The sequence below is a fragment of the Rhinolophus sinicus genome, chromosome 3 (assembly GCF_057876585.1).
Source record: "Rhinolophus sinicus isolate RSI-liver-muscle chromosome 3, RSI-T2T, whole genome shotgun sequence".
Taxonomy (NCBI): Eukaryota; Metazoa; Chordata; class Mammalia; order Chiroptera; family Rhinolophidae; genus Rhinolophus; species Rhinolophus sinicus.
In genome coordinates, this window is record NC_142503.1 from 52,297,206 (window position 1) to 52,313,445 (window position 16,240).

Genomic DNA, 16,240 nt, shown 5'->3' on the forward strand with positions numbered 1-16,240 from the left:
AAGAAAACCCAGCAAGAGAAGTGTGAAGATATTGTGGCCTTTTAATGTAGGGAGCGTGTTCTCGAATGACATCAGGGGAATCATTTTCACTTGGCTACAATCTGTTAATAGCTTTTGCTCTTATTTTTAGGTCATTGGAATTGTTTTTTGCCACGAGCCAGAACAACAGAGGTGAACATTTGGTGGATGGCAAGACTCCACGCTTGTGTCGCAAATTCTCCTCCCCCCCACCACTGGCTGTGTCCAGAACGTCCTCCCCAGTGAGGGCCAGAAAGCTGTCCTTGACTTCTCCCTTGAATTCAAGGATAGGAGCATTGGACCTGAGCACCTCCCCGGCATCCAGCAGTCCTACCACAACCCACAGCCCTGCTGCGTCCCCACCGCCACACACTGGTAAAGTACCGTTGGATCTTAGCAGAAGCCTTTCTTCTCCAGAACAAAGCCTGGGATCTTTAGAAGAGCATTTAGATAACCCCCGCGTGGATCTGTGTAACAAGCTAAAACGAAGTATTCAAAGAGGTATTATCCACCTGCCACACCCCGTGCTTGTTGGCCACCTGCTTCCCTACCATTCCTTCCGGAACTCTAGTTCCCTTTTTTTACAACTTTCCCACTTCTGCTTGGAAAGTAGAATGAATACAAAGGCTAGAATTCCTGTAGTTCCCTCTAGTCTTTGTGGAAAGGAGAGCAAGGTTAGCTGTCCTAACGTCTTCTGTAGTAAAGGCCAATAGTGTTATCTGAGTGCTACTACTGGAAGGTTCTTCATGGAATTTCATTAAGGCTGGTTGGGTAAAGAACCTGGCATGATACTCTGTGTAGCAGGTTGTGGGCACCCTCATCTCTGAGCTTGGACCTCAGAGCAGCCACCTCCTCCTCCTCCAGCGTCTGCTTTAAGCACCTGTACTCCTTCTAACCTCCCCTGCTAAGGATGAGTAGCCTGTAAGCATTAACATGGCCTCTTCAGTTTAGTTACCAAGGCAACATTCCATATTACAACAGAGATACAGGGAGAAAAATAAAATCTGAGGCATTGTTTATTGTCATGACAGCCAGAATGGTTTTTAAAAGGATACATGAGAATATTTGGCTTCCTGATTAAATTCTTTAATGACTTCCCATCACACTTAAAGTATATTCTCCCTGCCAAGTCCTTCAGAACCCGTGAGACTTGGATGTCGTCTCCCTCTCCAACGCCTGCGCCTGCCATGCTCCCTCATCTACTAGGCTATGGTCACACTGATTTCCTTTTCGGGTCTCAGAAACACCTCAATCATTTCTGCCTCAGGGCTTTTGCACTTATTCTTTCTTCTGCCTGGACAGTCTTTCCCCACATAAGCTCCATGAAATCAGCAGTCTTATCTATCTTGTTCACCTCTGTAACCTCAGTGCCTTGGCCAGTGCCTGGGAGGTAGTAAATTTTTGTTAAATGAATGAATCAAGCAAAACACTGTGAACTAATTGATGGTCCTGTGACACATCATCTTACCTTCCTCAGCTTCGTACAATGTAGGGGTTGCAGGAAGTGACCCTTGTTGGTGTTAGAATCCAGTGTTGCTGTGACAGAAACCAAAAAGGTTTTACAGGCAAATTACCAAACAACTTATTTTTTTCCTGTATAACAGCTGATTTACTTTCCGATAACAAAATAAATAGTGGGCAATTAATCAGACAAAGCATCCAAATTTCAAGGAAGATCACCCAGATGAAAGGCCCCTATTTTTATTCCTGCTTAAAGCTGCTGTGTACTTTCTAGCGCATATCATTTAAATAAGCTTCCTGAGTGAAATACTTAATGGAATTTTAATTGGAGTGGTTGTCATCATCAAAAGTAGCACCCTTTTAAACAAGAAATTCTTTAAATTGACAGGTTAGCAACTAAGGAAGAGGAAAGGAGGAAGATAATTAAAAACTCATTAGAACAACGAGCTTTAGCAGAATCATGATGGGTCCTTCTAGGGAATAATGAGGCAGTGCAGGAGCTAAGTGCATCTGGGGTTCGATCCAGTGCCGGTGCTTGGGCACCTCCACAGAGAGAATGACTTAGGGGGGCTCATCTCAGATCCCTGCTCTGGGACAGGGTGCCCTGGGGAAGACAGGAGTTCCCCAGAATATGGGGAGTTCTTAACCCTCCTTTATTGGATTGTAGTAAACAGGAGAGGAGAAATTTTGGGATAAGTCTGGATTCTTGTGTTACTTTGAGTTAGGAGAGCATTAGGAAGAAGCATGTTAGTGTCAGACATTCGTGATTGAGGCTTTAGTTTGATTGCCCTCGTGGCTGGAATGACAATGCAGTAAAGGTCTGTTCAAGAGTTATCGCATGGCCGTCTTCTCCATGAGGGTTGCTCTGTTACCTATAATGGTACATAAGACTGTGCCCTGACCCCTTGTACCCCAGTTATGTGGAGAAGATAGACACCTTCTCACTGTAAAGGCAGGTGGTACAAGAGGCATAGACAGAAGGCTCTGGAAGGTGAAAAACACAGGAGATCATGGCGGGTTGAGCAAAATCAGGACATGTTATTGACGGAATGGATAAGTTGGTTGGAGATGCGTGAACATAGGAGCAAAACCCCAGTGGTGAAAGCCATTTCTGAGAGCAGGAGACATCATTGGCAAAAACTGATGCTTTTGCCAGTTCTGATGCCATGTGCAGCCCTGCAGAGCAGACCCTCTCACTAGTCTTCCTAGGACTTTCTAGCATCAAGGAAACTTTTAAAACTCGCCTAATGAATCGTTTCTCTTTCCTTCTCCTCCTCCTCTTCCTTTTTCTCTTCCTCCTCCTCCTCCTCCTTTTCTATCTTAATCACTTTTAAGCGTGTACTTCAGTAGTGTTAAGTATATTCACGTTGTGGTGCAACTAATCTCTAGAACTTTTTCATCTTGCAGAATTGAACCTATGTACCCACTGAACAGCTCCCCATTTCTCTCTCCCCGCCACCCCTGCCAGCCGCTGGTAACCACCATCTGCTTTCTGTTTCTAGAGTTTGATTACTTTAGATACCTCATATAAATGAAATCACAGAGTATTATCTTTTCGTGGTTGGCTTGTTTCACTTAGCATGATGTCTCAAGGTTCATCCAAGTTGTAGCATGTGCCTGGATTTCCCTCTATTTTAAGGCTGGAATATACAGTGTTCCATTATATATGTGCACTCCATATTTTCTTTCCCCATTCATCCTCTGACAGACATTGGGTTGCTTCTATCACTTGGCTATTGTGAATAATGCTGCAATGAACAGGGGAATGCAAATATCTCTTTGAGATCCTGCTTTCAATTCTTTTAGATAAATATCCAGAAGTGAGATGAACACTCAGAAGTGAGATTGTCATATGATAATTCAATTTTTAGTTTTTTAAGAAACCTCCATACTGTTATTCATGGTGGCTGCCCCATTTAAATTCCCACCAACAGTACACAGGTTTCCAGTTTCTCTGCCTCCTTGTCAACACTTATTATTTTCTGTTCTTTGGCTAGTGTCCATCCTAATGGGTGGGCAGTGAGAATCTTTCTTCCTTTTTGTAATTTCCAGAGATTTCATTTTACTTTGGCTAAGTCTTAGTAGTATGGATATTATTATTTTCTTTAACAAAGAAGCAAAAGAAAATCTGTTTCTTTCTGCATGGTAGTCCAAATACATTTCATGGTTCTAGAGGCCCTCTGTCGAGCTGCCCATTGCCCATCATAATTCATTCTTCCATTTTAATTTGTTACACGCAGATTGTTTCATGTTGGTCACCAGTTTCCCTAGTTCTGATCTTCAGAGCCTAAGCCCAGAGTAAGTGTATAGTGATGGTCCAGAGCCATATCATAGAGCCCGTTTGGCCTGCCATCTAGGATGGAGGTGTGGTCACTGGTAGGAATCAGTAGATTTTTCCCTGGAGCAAATTAAGCTTGAGGAGACCAAGATAAATGAGAAAGAACTGGACCAAGGCCACAAAGACTGGTCAGTGCAGACGCTGGACAGAGGTGGGATCATCGTGGACATAGCTAGCAGTGACTGGAGAGCTTGTCCTGTGGCAGCATCAGTCATTCATGACCAGGGGCCTCAGATGGAGAGAGCACATGAATAACGGTTTGGCAAAAATACGAGGTTCTCTCTTTCTCACATTAGAGAAAAAGCTAAAGTTCGGGGTTTAATGCCTCTGTTTTTTGCTGGATTTCCCCAAAACAAATGATTTGCAGTTAGATTTTCAAAGGTTAGTTTATCCACGTGGTTCATGGGTTAGAAATGTCATCTTGCTGTTCCAGGTCATGGCTACGTGCAGAGCTCCTCTCACTCGGGGTAATGGGGAAGTTCCAAGATTGTGTCCGGGAGGGGCCCCTGGGACTTGATGAAGCACATTAGAGCAAGTCTCCATTCCACAGATGTCAGCACCTCTGCCTTCTGTGTTTCTCAGTCACATCTACCCACTAACATGTCCCACCCCTCTTTCTCATTTTCACTATGACTGTCCCCTTAGCCCTTCTGTTAAATACTTTGTTTTTGGCCACTTCTTTGTGTCTTTATTTCTTTTCCCTTTCTGTAGCTGTCTTCTGACTACTTTTAGTGTATTTACGTCCCATCGTGTTCTTAAAAATATTTAAGGCGGTTGTTGAAATGGACACATGGTAAAACAGGATTAAAAATAAAATAGAGAAGGAAATCAGTCAATGAAAAAAAATTGAGGGAGGCTAAGGATATGGTTAGTGAACAAATGAACATTGTGTGGTCCTCTGCAGTTCCCAGAGTTGCTCCAGTTTTGGTTCTGAATGTAATCAATTACATGATTCATATCGAAACCTAAGATAGATGTGCAGGCACATCTTTCCTTCCTACTAAGACTTGAGAATAATTTATCTGTGGATCCTTGTCAAGGAAACACTGCGGATAGAAAGCTTAGAATTAATACTGGGACCAGGGAGGACCAGGGAGCTCTTTAGCATTTTTTCTGAATAGCTGAAACAAAGGAATCCAGACTTAGTTTTTCTTTTATTTTGCATTGGTATGTGGGCAATTTTGATCGTGCACAGTCTTAGAAAAATCAAGGATGAAACACTTTACTTGGCCATCAGTCTGACAAGTTCAGTGTGTGTGTGTGTGTGTGTGTGTGTGTGTGTGTGTCCGTCCATCCGTCCATATGTGAGTCCATGCACATGGGCTTGTGTGCGTGTCTGTAGAAGCCAAGAGTACTGCTGTGTTAACTCTGCTGTCTAATACTCGAAAACTCAAATTGGCAAAGAAAAGGGAGACGCTGATCTGTCTTTAATTTGAAAGATGTTTGCATGTGCTTTGCATAATGTTAACACTTGAAACAGTTGGTAAACTTGAATAAGAATCCTGTACCAACAGTTTGTACATTTTCTGCTTTTCACTTCAGGACACAACTCCACTCAACCTCACTGCATAATACCCGCTTTGCCCGTTAGGTCCACACTGAGGCCAGGGGTCTCTCTCGCTGCTGTCCAGCTAGACAGTTTCAGGGTACGTTCTTTGAAAAATGCTAGTAACCCTTGTCCAATTTTATTGTCATTGCAGTTCTAATGCCGGCCTTGCAATATTTCCTGGCAAGAGAACTTCAAATGACATGAAGGAAAAGAAGAAAAACAGGAAATATCCCTCAAAAATGAGTGAGACTATGAACTTATGAGGGAAAAAATAACGCAATTTATTTTCCCCCCAACCTAGTCCCTAGATGTGTTCCAGGCTCACTCAATATTCATCAGTGGCCCCCCCACCTCGCCTTTATTGCTATCAAGCAGTCCCACCTTCTTATACCCTGCATTCTTCTAAAAAGCACTAGTATCAGCCCAACTCACATCCAGATTCCACCCAATGGTGGAGTCTTAGTAATATGAAACCAATGGCAGAAAAGAAAGGAGAGCCCCAGGGAGGGCGGCCCACTATATTTGGGCCCCTTACCCAATCAGTGTTCACTTGGGCCTTGCTGTGCAGCCTATCCCAAGCATTGCTGCATAGCCCACATCACTAGTGTCTGTTTCTGTGTGCTTAGTTTGAAAATTGCCTGCCTGTGGGCTGAAAGTGCTCCCAATTTTAACATTTGTTTTGAGCCCACATCTGCCCACTCATCCTGCAGGCAAAGCTGTTTTGCATGGAACTTGGTTAAAAGTGAACAAGCCAGAAGGAAATGCTTTTTCCCCCGACCATGCTGGCATAGCCGCGTCTCTTTATAGGTGCCTATTTGCTGACTGTGTTATGCTTAGCTTTCTTTCAGTGGACATTCGGGGCCTGTCCGGCTCTCTCACTGGGAAGTGTTTTGGGTTCAATGTAATTGCTGACTAAATGGTTTTCTCTTTTGCCTCAGAGGAACGAATGGGTGGATCAGACCAAGGACATGTATTTGATATTCTGCTTGTTCTTGCAGAGCAGATGCCTTCCATTACTGAATTTTAAGGGAGTTATTTAGAAAATAATAAAACTAACAGCTAAGCACTGATTTTTCTTTTTTGTCTGTATCCGGCATCATTGCCAGCTTTACTGTAATTATGTCATTCAAGGAAAGATTCCAGCCATTTCCCTTCCCTGGTATTTCTGTATTTCAAAAAGGCAAAATTGTGGCTATATTTCTAAGGGAATAAATTGCATGCAACTGTAAAAATGGCTTTATATAATGTCATTTGGGATTTTATAAAATTTATGGAGTGAAATCTTAATGGAATGCCAAAGAGAGTTGAGTTGAGAGTAGTTCTGCTGACAGGGGTATTGTGAAATTAGTGGAGGTGACACAGTTCTCATTAGTTAATGAAAAGCCCAAGGAAAAAGAAATGGAAGACTCATTGAAAGTTTACGAAATGTTTTTAGGGTTTTTCCTTGAAAGAACACAAACCAAGTTGTAGTTTTACCCAGTTCGTAAGCCAGTGGGAAGGGTATGGAAACATCAATAATAGCCTACGTGTGAGCCTAGAATGATGCGGCTTTTATCCGTGGGATGTTAGCTGTAGTGAAGAGGCTCAAATGATCTTAAAACCTCCCAACTATTCATTGGGAAGAGTTTCCTTTTGCGTCTTGCTGATCGGCAACTCCAGGTCAGGCCTCACCAACAGAACTTCCTGGGAGGATGGGAATGTTCTATATCTGTGCTGTGCAATGGTGTAGCCCCTAGCCACATGTGGCTACTGAGACTTGAAATGTGGCTAGTGCAAGTGAGGACCTGAAATAGTAATGAAACATTAGTGGATTTTAATTTAAATGAACATAACCATATTTGGTTACTGCTACCATTTTGGACAGTGCAGCTCTAGATCCTTAGGAGTCCCCAACCTTCTTGGCTGGGTGGCTACATTGGTAGAGATTCAAACTTCAGTTGGCTTAAGGGACTACCTAAGCAAAGAAATAGTGAAGACCCGTTTTGATCCCAGTCTGATTGATGCTCTAGAAAAGTCCCTATTCCCCCACTCCAAGAAAGCAGAAACATTCCTGGAGGGCAGGGGACCGGCTCCATATCTCCTGTTGTTTTTAATATCTGCTGATCTGTTGGGCAGGTGGGGCTGCAGAGAGTCAGCCAGGCTCCACCGGGTCAGCAAGACAGGGGTAGAGACGATCTACATGTAGGTTAAGTGTCATTAGTATTCTGTCAGGAGAAGTGACTCGATTTCATATTAAAGCCCTCTAAAAATGTAGACTAATAGAAGGTGCTTATAATCTATAATGCACTTTTGTGTTTCCATGCATGATACGGACAAGAAGTTCTTGAATTCATGGCCTGGTTGTTAACATTCATGATGTTTTAAAGCAGCAGTCCTAGAATCTACAGCAGTGGACCGAGCAGGAGTGGAAAGCTCCCCTACGGCCGACGCCACAGAACTGTCACCTTGTAGATCACCCTCGACTCCTCGGCACCTCCGCTACCGCCAGCCCGGAGGTAAGAGCTCAGGAAGGGACTCAGAAATATAAAAACAAAAGATGATTTCTAGCTTCTAAATCTTTTGTTTGCCTTACTGTTTCACTCCCAAAATATGTTTTTAGTCTCAGTTATGAAAATGAGTTTGAAGCAATTAATGTTTCGAGAGGACCAAGTAGTGGAAAAATAAATGATTAGAAAATATGCCATTAGTATCACCAGGATTTATTTGACCCCATTATTACATTGCACTTTGTGTGGCGTGAGGTGAATCAGGAGGCCTGTACTAGTTGGTTGCCCGTTGAAGAATCTGGTGCTTGTTTTACCAAATGTTCCCAGATTCTGATACCTTACCATGAATCCCAGGGTAGTCTGTATTAAATAGGCTTATCTAGGACACCACAATTTTGGGGTAACCATATTAAGAACATTATTTCATGTGATATATGATTCAGTTGCATGGGACCCCAATCTTTATTACTGCTAGTGGCAAAAACTGGTATACTGTCTATAGTTATGAAATTATAAAGTACTACCCCATAATTTGTTTGGGGACATATCAAGTGTCCTCCAATTGGAGAAACAAACGATAGAAATCTTCTATCTCCCCATTTTCCCATTGTTCAAATAAGTATATCCAAATAGCAGTTGTTTTCGAAATGTTTCCTTTTTTCTCCTAAGACCAATTATTTCAAGTTGGAAGGGAAAAAATATACAATTATGAAACAAGATTCACCCCAAGTAACCGAAGTAAAATGTAAAGACATTTTTTTGGCTTTATTACTTATGCTTCAAGTAGTGCAGTTCAGCAAAAGGTAGAGTGCTTGGCTCTAGGTAGTCATTGTATTTGCAGCCTTTTGCCACGTGGTAGAAGCCTTTGTCATTGCCATCAGCTCCAAGATCAGCTAGCCTGGGTCAGGCTCTTGTCAAATTGACCCTGTTAACCCTTGGGGAATGGACTGATTTTAGGCTCCTGGTCTATTATGGGTCACCTTGACATCTGGGTGGTTTTGATAAATGAAATGACAAACTAGACTTTCCTGGTTTGTCATAAGACTACTGTGGACTAAGCCAAATATCTTTGCTATTCTTAGAACCTTTAGAGTTACTTCCCTGACCATCGCCCATGGGACAGACCCCCTTCAATTCATTGTAACTTGGAAGAGTTTGGGTCCAAAGCCCATGGAAGCAAAACTCTACCAAGGCAAGAGTTAAATGCTGTTCACTTGGCTATTATTATTATTATTAGGGCTCTGTTTTATGGTCTCTTTTCGTATATTTATATTCACATATAAACTTTTTAATTTATATGAGCATTTTTTGCAAAGCCTCATCCTGTTTGTGGATGAACAAAGTCTTTTGTTTCTACCCTGATACGACTAAATCATACAGACACAGGAACATAGGAAGGCAGCTGAAATCTGTGATAATATGGAAGATCCAAATGGGGGCGCTATCACACACTTTCTCACTGTGTAGCTGAAATGTTGCGTGTTCGTCTGTCTACTTGCCACCTTGTTGCATAAATGTTTTAAGGCTACTGCTGAGGAGAGGGTAGAACTGTTTTGTGCTTTCGTGCCGTGGGCATGTTAACCAGATCTTTGCTTCCCCTCGTATTCGTTTAAGTATCACTATATAACTTAGGGGCAAGCTAATAAAAGCCCTTCCGGTCGCAATCACAGTGAACTATTTTCACTAAAAACCTGAGTCAGGAAAAACAGTGACATTGGCATCAATAATATCAAATGCTGTGTGTAAAATGCCTGAGGAGTGAGAGGGACTGCAAAAAGGTGCTGAGCACTTTTTTAAAAAAATTTTATTTTAGAATGCAGTCCTACTTTTAAAGGTGTTTTGAGAAGAAAATTCTATCGGCAACTTGAAGTAGAAAATTTTTAAAAATTATTTTCATATTGAGATATAATTCACGTACCATCAAGTTCACACTTTTAAAGTATACAGTTCAGTGGTTTTTGATATATTCACAAGGTTGGGAAGCCATAACCACTATCTTATTTCAGAACATTTTCATGCCCCCTCCCAAAAAAAACCTTGGTACCCATTACCACTGCCTATTTTTCCCCCTAGCCCCTGGCAACCACTAATCTATTTTCTGTCTCTACGGATTTGCCTATTCTGCACATTTAATATAAATGGAATCAGGCAATATGTGACCTTTTGTAACTGTCACTTAGCATGGGTTTTCAAGGTTCATTCATGTTGTAGTGTGTATCTACTTCATTCCTTTTTGTGGCTAAATAATATTCCCTGTATGGATGTGCCACATTTGGTTTAGCCATTCATCAGTTGATGGACATTTGGGTTTTTTTCTCCTTTACGCTGTTCTGGGTAGTCATGTATACGTTTTTGTGTGGATATATGTTTTCATTTCTCTTGGGTATGTATCTAGAGTGGGCTTGCTGATATAGAATTTTGTTATTTGCCTATTAGCAAGAAAAATACAGAGCAGTTAGCCCAACCCTTCATCCAGTGCAGGAATGAAAATGAGAATTTTCATTACAGAATATTATCCATGTGCCTCACCACGCCATTTCCACTCTTTTTATGTAACCAGGACAGGCAGCTGACAGCTCCCACTGCTCCGTTTCGCCTGCTTCTGCTTTTGCAATTGCCACAGCTGCAGCAGGACACGGGAGTCCGCCAGGTGAGTGGGGGCCAGCAACTAAATACAGACACATGGCAACTTATATTAAATCAGTGGTCCTTGCCCACCGGTGTCCTGATATGCACTGGGTAGCTTATTAAGAATGCAGATTCCCTTCTTGGAATAACCCTGTATGGCGCCAGATGGTTACTAGACTTACTGGGGTGATCACTTTGTAAGGTATATAGATGGCTAAATACTATGTCGTACACCTGAAACTAATATCATATTGTTTGTCAACTATAACTGAAAACTAAAAAAAGCATGCAGATTCCCAGCTTTCATTCTAAGCCAGTCTGGGGTAAGACTGTCATTTAAATAAACACCTTGAGGTGAGTCTCACACAGGTGGTGTGTGGGTAACACTTTTGAGAACATATGTATCGGAGAAGGATGTGTTGTTCCTCCCATGGTGTTTTATGGAGTTCTGTAACCTTTTTAGCTACGTTACTAAGAACACACATTTCCCTTTTAATTGAGTATAATGCTAAAAGCATATGCAGGGTGGGAGGGAAAGCTTGTGAAAGGGAGAAGGAGGAGGGAACTATTGCTTTAGCTGACTCATAATTTATTTCCTTCCAGTAGCTCCACGGTGCTTTCTGAGTTGCTGTCAGGTTCAGGGAAAAGAAGAAGTTCTTGAAAGCACAGTATTTTAATAGATGAACATCATATTCATTGTCTGTCCTCTTCAGTCACATGCAAGGAGGACATTGTGTCCAAATAAATCTGTATGTGGTTTCAACAGCCTTGTTGCTGTGAATGTCTTCACCTAAACTAACGCTATGGGTATGGACCATCATCCTTCTAGAACCAGGAGTGATGGTGTAGTTTTGTTAACTAGCCATTGTTCACCTACCACAAAGGAGTCCATTTCCAACAATAGTAGCTAGTAGCTACTATCTGTGTGAATTCTTTCTACACTGAAGTAAGAACAAAGAGAGATGCCCTATGGTGAACATGAACTACCATAGTAATTATATGTAGTCCATCTGAATGGAAGTATTTGCAGATTGATCATATCCCACTTCTTCAGATTTTTGCCACACCCACTGCATTTGATGTGGTCTGGCATATCGGGATGTTTTCTGCCCCAAATAGTCCCAAAATCTTACCCCCAAAGTCCCATCCGCATAACACAAAACAGCCTGTAGTGGTAATAATGCTGATTTTTCATCAATCCAGTTAACTTCTATTATTGACTATATTCTATAATAATGAACATTTCTTTGGTGAAATAATAAAGGACTCTTTACTGTGCTTTCAGCAAAGTTGGTTATCTGTGATTTGCTAAGACCTTCCCCTGTCTTTCATTCTCACAAGCTAGTTTATCTTTGGAAAAAGTGAAGTACAGAGCTTCCTCACAGGTTTCATAATTTAGATGTGATTTATAGCTTCTAGTTTAATTCAGGATGAGCCCAGTTCCCTATTTGCTGGAGGGGAAGGTCTTTTTGTTTTTTCACCAGAGATTGCAGCTAAGTTCTGATGAGCTTTAGGGAATGGCGTTTTGACCTTGGCTTGTCCTGGCATCATGGACCAGAAGATAAAGCAATCAAACAGCCAAGTCTTCTTCACCATCTGAACATGCTGCTTCTGCTGCCTTTCTTCCTGCGTCGTTCCTGCAGCTGAAATAGCTTAGGAAGAACGCTCTCTTCAGTGAGTGGCTGAGGAGGAGCAGACAGCTGACTGACCCCTGCCAGTGTTGCTAGGTGCAGGGTAGCCTGCTCCTGTTCTTTTACTAAAGTGCTGTTGATGTTGCCTATAGTGTGGTCTGGAGCCACATGATTCAATTTTAGAAATAAAGGAAATAAAGGACTGGATTTGGCAGCGTCTATGGTTCTGCTATAAAGGCAGCAAGTTGCATATGAGTCCGTTTCAGTGGCAAATGATGGTTAAAAAGGTGGGGATCTCTTTTGGAGGGGAGAGCAGTATGTCCCTGGGGCATAGCCGCTCAGTGGAGCTGGCCCTGTGGGGGTTCCATTTGTCTGGGAGAACTCGGCAGGAGAACTGGGGTTCCTAGGTTGCTGAGGAAGGTGGACTCGGAGCAGAAACAGGAAAGTGTTAAGGTGGTGTGGACTTACAGGCTCGTCAGGGAGAGGATGTGCTGCCCCAGGAAGGGCTACATGGACAGGTGTTCAAAGGAGAGGAGTGCTGGCTAATGGGAAACTCCCAAACTGGACTTGGCATCTACATTCTGAATCAGAGGAGTCACTGACCTGAGTGCACCCTAGCGCCTGAAGAGTTGTGAAGGTGAGCAGGAGGGAAGGTTGTGTAAACAAGTGAACATCACGCTTCCTTCAGTCTTTGCAGGCCTCCTGTCTGCTTGTATGGGCCAACCTGGTGGTGCAGCTATGCTGTGTCCTGGCCCGTAGCGGGAAACAAGGTACCACCTGGCCACGCCATGCGGTCCGCAAAGGGGTTTCCATATTTCAGGCTCCTCTTCAGGGTTTCTCCTGCTTTAATCCTCTCCCATCTCCTTCCTCTACCTCTACCTCCATCAAATACCACAGGAATCTGGCTCCTCTGGGTTAGAATTGTCAATTAGTGATTGTGCTTTGAAATCTTCACTCCAGGCATTTGCGTGTTAAGCCATTTCTCTTTAATTATTGTTTGGAAGGTTTTCTTACTGTATTAAAAGGACTTTCAAATTTAATAAGAGGGTGGACAGAAATTTTTCTTTGCAAAGAGGGCAGACACGATGTTCATGGCTATCCGTGAAGGCAGATTTTATTTGTGGAAGGTGACCTGGAATCTCCACAGGGTCTCCAGGCCTGCTTTGGGGGTCGTGCCTAATTTTTACACACACTAGAAAAGCCTGAGTTTTTATTCCCTGGTTTCTTTCAGGACCTAGAGCCTGACCTTTCTCAAGGTGGATGAGTCTCTTCCTTCCATATCATGCCCCCTTTGCTTGTAGACCAACAATAGTACCTCTGTTGGCAAGGAAGGGAAGCCTGATTCTGTGCTTACGACTGCAACCCTAAACCACTTCTTGTTAGTGTCACATGATAAAGGTTCAACAGATTATTTAGTGTTTGCCTTGTGATTGGCAGCCAAGTTACATTGGTCCCGCTTATAGATGGATCCAGAATTTGTGGGGTCTAACTCTTACACAGTTTGCCACAAGGAAAAGAATATAAAATTACAAATATAAGCATTTAGGGCACCTTCCAGGGCTTTGGAAGGGACCCACACATGTTGAGAGGCCACGAAGCTTAAGCCTCATCGGCTTCCTGGTAAATCTGCCTAATAGTCCCGTCCAGACCATTGTTGGAGTCACAGCAGCTATAGGACATTTTGTTTGTTGGGGAGTGGGGCCAGAGGTGGACCAATGACCATCCATCAGTAACATAAGTGCCCTTTTCTGTGGTGGGAGCTTTAACTTTATACTAGATGAAGATAAAGGGTAATTGATGGGGCCTTGTGTGCCCCACACTGATTGCAGTGTATTTTTCAAGCACCTGCTCAAATTTGGGAGCTCTGTACTAAAGCAGAAATTAAAATGTGTGCATTTCAGACGGCTGCTGATACAGGGAATCTGCAGGTGCAGTTTGGATATAGTTATGATATGAATAGATATGCAAATCCAATGAATACACACATCAGGGCACATCATGGCGCTTACTATACACCTGAAGCTCTAGAATTAATGATAGAGTTTATGAAATGATCTAAAATGAAATATGAACGTGTGAGGTGGGTTATTTTTATGAGAGCAGGAATTGTGGCCGTGGAGATATGACAAGTAACTCTTGATTATCTATGAGCAGATTATGTGTTTCACCATTTTTTGCAAGGCAAAGGAAATTAACAAAGTAGAGGCGTGGTTGAATGCACTTACAGGAAAATTAATGGCACAGTTACAATTGTTTAGAGAAATAGTGAGTTCTTTACTGGTGATTACTTGGGACTTGTAAAGTAGATAATTCATAATCTGTTTCCTCTTCTCGCAAACCACTCAGACTTGTGTAGTCAATAGTAGATCTGAGCTTGGTGTGGATTGGGTTTGAACCTGTTTTTATAAATACTGATACCAGTCCCACCCCCAGCGATTGTGACTTGGTTAGTCTGAGTACAGCTGGACATCAGGATTTTTTAAAGTCCCCCCAGATGATAGTTAAAGTGGAGCCACAGTGGGAAACCACTGCACCAGATGAAGGAAGTAGGTATGTTTGTTCCTTCTCAGGTTGTAGAATTCCCAATTTATTTCACTGAAGCCCTGACCTCAGTAGACTGTTAATTTCTCCTTAAGTAAGGAAGTAATTTCTCCTTGGGTAAGTCTCAGACAGTCTCTCCCTCCCCCCCCCCCCCTTTATCTCCCCCCATTGACCTTGGTTATGGAGAAAAAAGCTCTGGGCATATTTCACACTGATGCTTTTCCTTTTCCCTGCAAGAGCCATGATGAGATCTTTCTGTACTCTTTACTGGAGAACCTGGTGTGGTTCCTGGAGATAAAGCTCACAAAAAGCGCAGGGGCTTTCTAAGAGTGTGGTCCTCAGCAGTTTCTCACTCTCACACTAGGCCACATTCAGCCTCCAGCAGTTTTTCAAGATGACCATTCAAGTGTTGCTACCAGTTTCTGGCTGCAGCAACTTCTGTACTTGGTGAGCAGGTCTTAGCTGTGTCTCTCTGGATGTACCCGTCTCTCCAGACTAGGGCATGGCTATTTGCCTTGCAACCGCAATGTTTTCGTGTTCGGGAAAAGCCATTGATTTTCAGTTTGTCCACCTTTTTCTTATTGTAAGGACAGATGTGTCAACTTCCAACTTCTATACATGTTGGAGCTGAAACTGAAATTCTCACTTGGTGGGATTGTTATAGCGATTCTATTGATTCTGCAGGTCAATTTGGGGAGAATTGCCAATCTTAACAATATTCAGTCTTTCAGACTATGAACTTGCAATGTCTCTTGATTTCTTTACATCGGTTCTCATTTCTGTCAGCAATATTTTATGTTTTTCAGCATGTAGGTCTTACATTTGTTTTGTTGCATTTAGCGCTATGCTTCTGACTTTTGTTTATTAGTTTCTTTTCCTACTGCTGGTATCCTAGTTTGGGACATATTTTCTGTTGTTTTTTTCCAAAGTATATATAAAAAAAACATTTTTTTCATTATTTCATCAAAAGCTAGTTGAAGTTTTGGGGGAAGGATATATCTAATTTAGATTTTAAAATAGAAACATTATCACTATTATTAATGAAAAATAAAGAGCTTTGGCAAATCAAATTTAAATTAACAATAATTTCACACACACACACACACACACACACACACACACACACACACGCAGAGCCTGGAATTAGAATTTGGGAATGGAAAAGTTCCATGTGTAACTGGTACGAGCCCATGAAGCAGTTAGGAATGCTCTTGTCAGGTGGTCATTGCCTTCTCTTCCGAGAAGATGCCTGACAGCAAGCTAGGTGGCCTGGAGCACTTCCTTTGCTCATCATGTCTTTGACACAGCTTCCAAGCAGACCCAGATCCTGTTCCAGCTGTCTCGGGTGCCCCCTTTTCTGACTGTGTTACACTGCCACATTCTCTTACTGTGTGCTGCCCTTTCCTGGGCTCCACACAGACTATTCTTTTCTACTTCAGTTACCTGCTTGGCCCTGAAATGGGTGAACCTAATGCAATCAAGTAGCAATTAACCAGTGATTCCATGGGTAACGGGGACAGCCTCTGCTCAGCTTCCCCTGGTGTTTTGCCATGACAGAACACGGATTAGGGCTGTTAGCTTTGTTTTC

General features: G+C 42.4%; 1 protein-coding gene across 8 annotated transcripts in view; it reads left to right on the forward strand.

Annotated features, from left to right (window-relative positions):
* The window catches only part of RASGRF2 (Ras protein specific guanine nucleotide releasing factor 2), a 223,405-nt gene that overhangs the window by 134,236 nt on the left and 72,929 nt on the right, over positions 1-16,240 (forward strand). For 2 of the 8 annotated variants that reach the window (XM_074328781.2, XM_074328779.2), the window contains exons 15-17: positions 131-393; positions 7,736-7,861; positions 10,413-10,502. In XM_074328781.2, coding sequence (XP_074184882.2) covers positions 131-393; positions 7,736-7,861; positions 10,413-10,502 — 479 coding nt within the window. Of the gene's footprint in view, positions 1-130; positions 520-7,732; positions 7,862-10,412; positions 10,503-16,240 lie in introns of all 8 variants that reach the window. The other 6 variants (XM_074328780.2, XM_074328778.2, XM_074328774.2 and 3 more) reach the window with 3 other exon arrangements.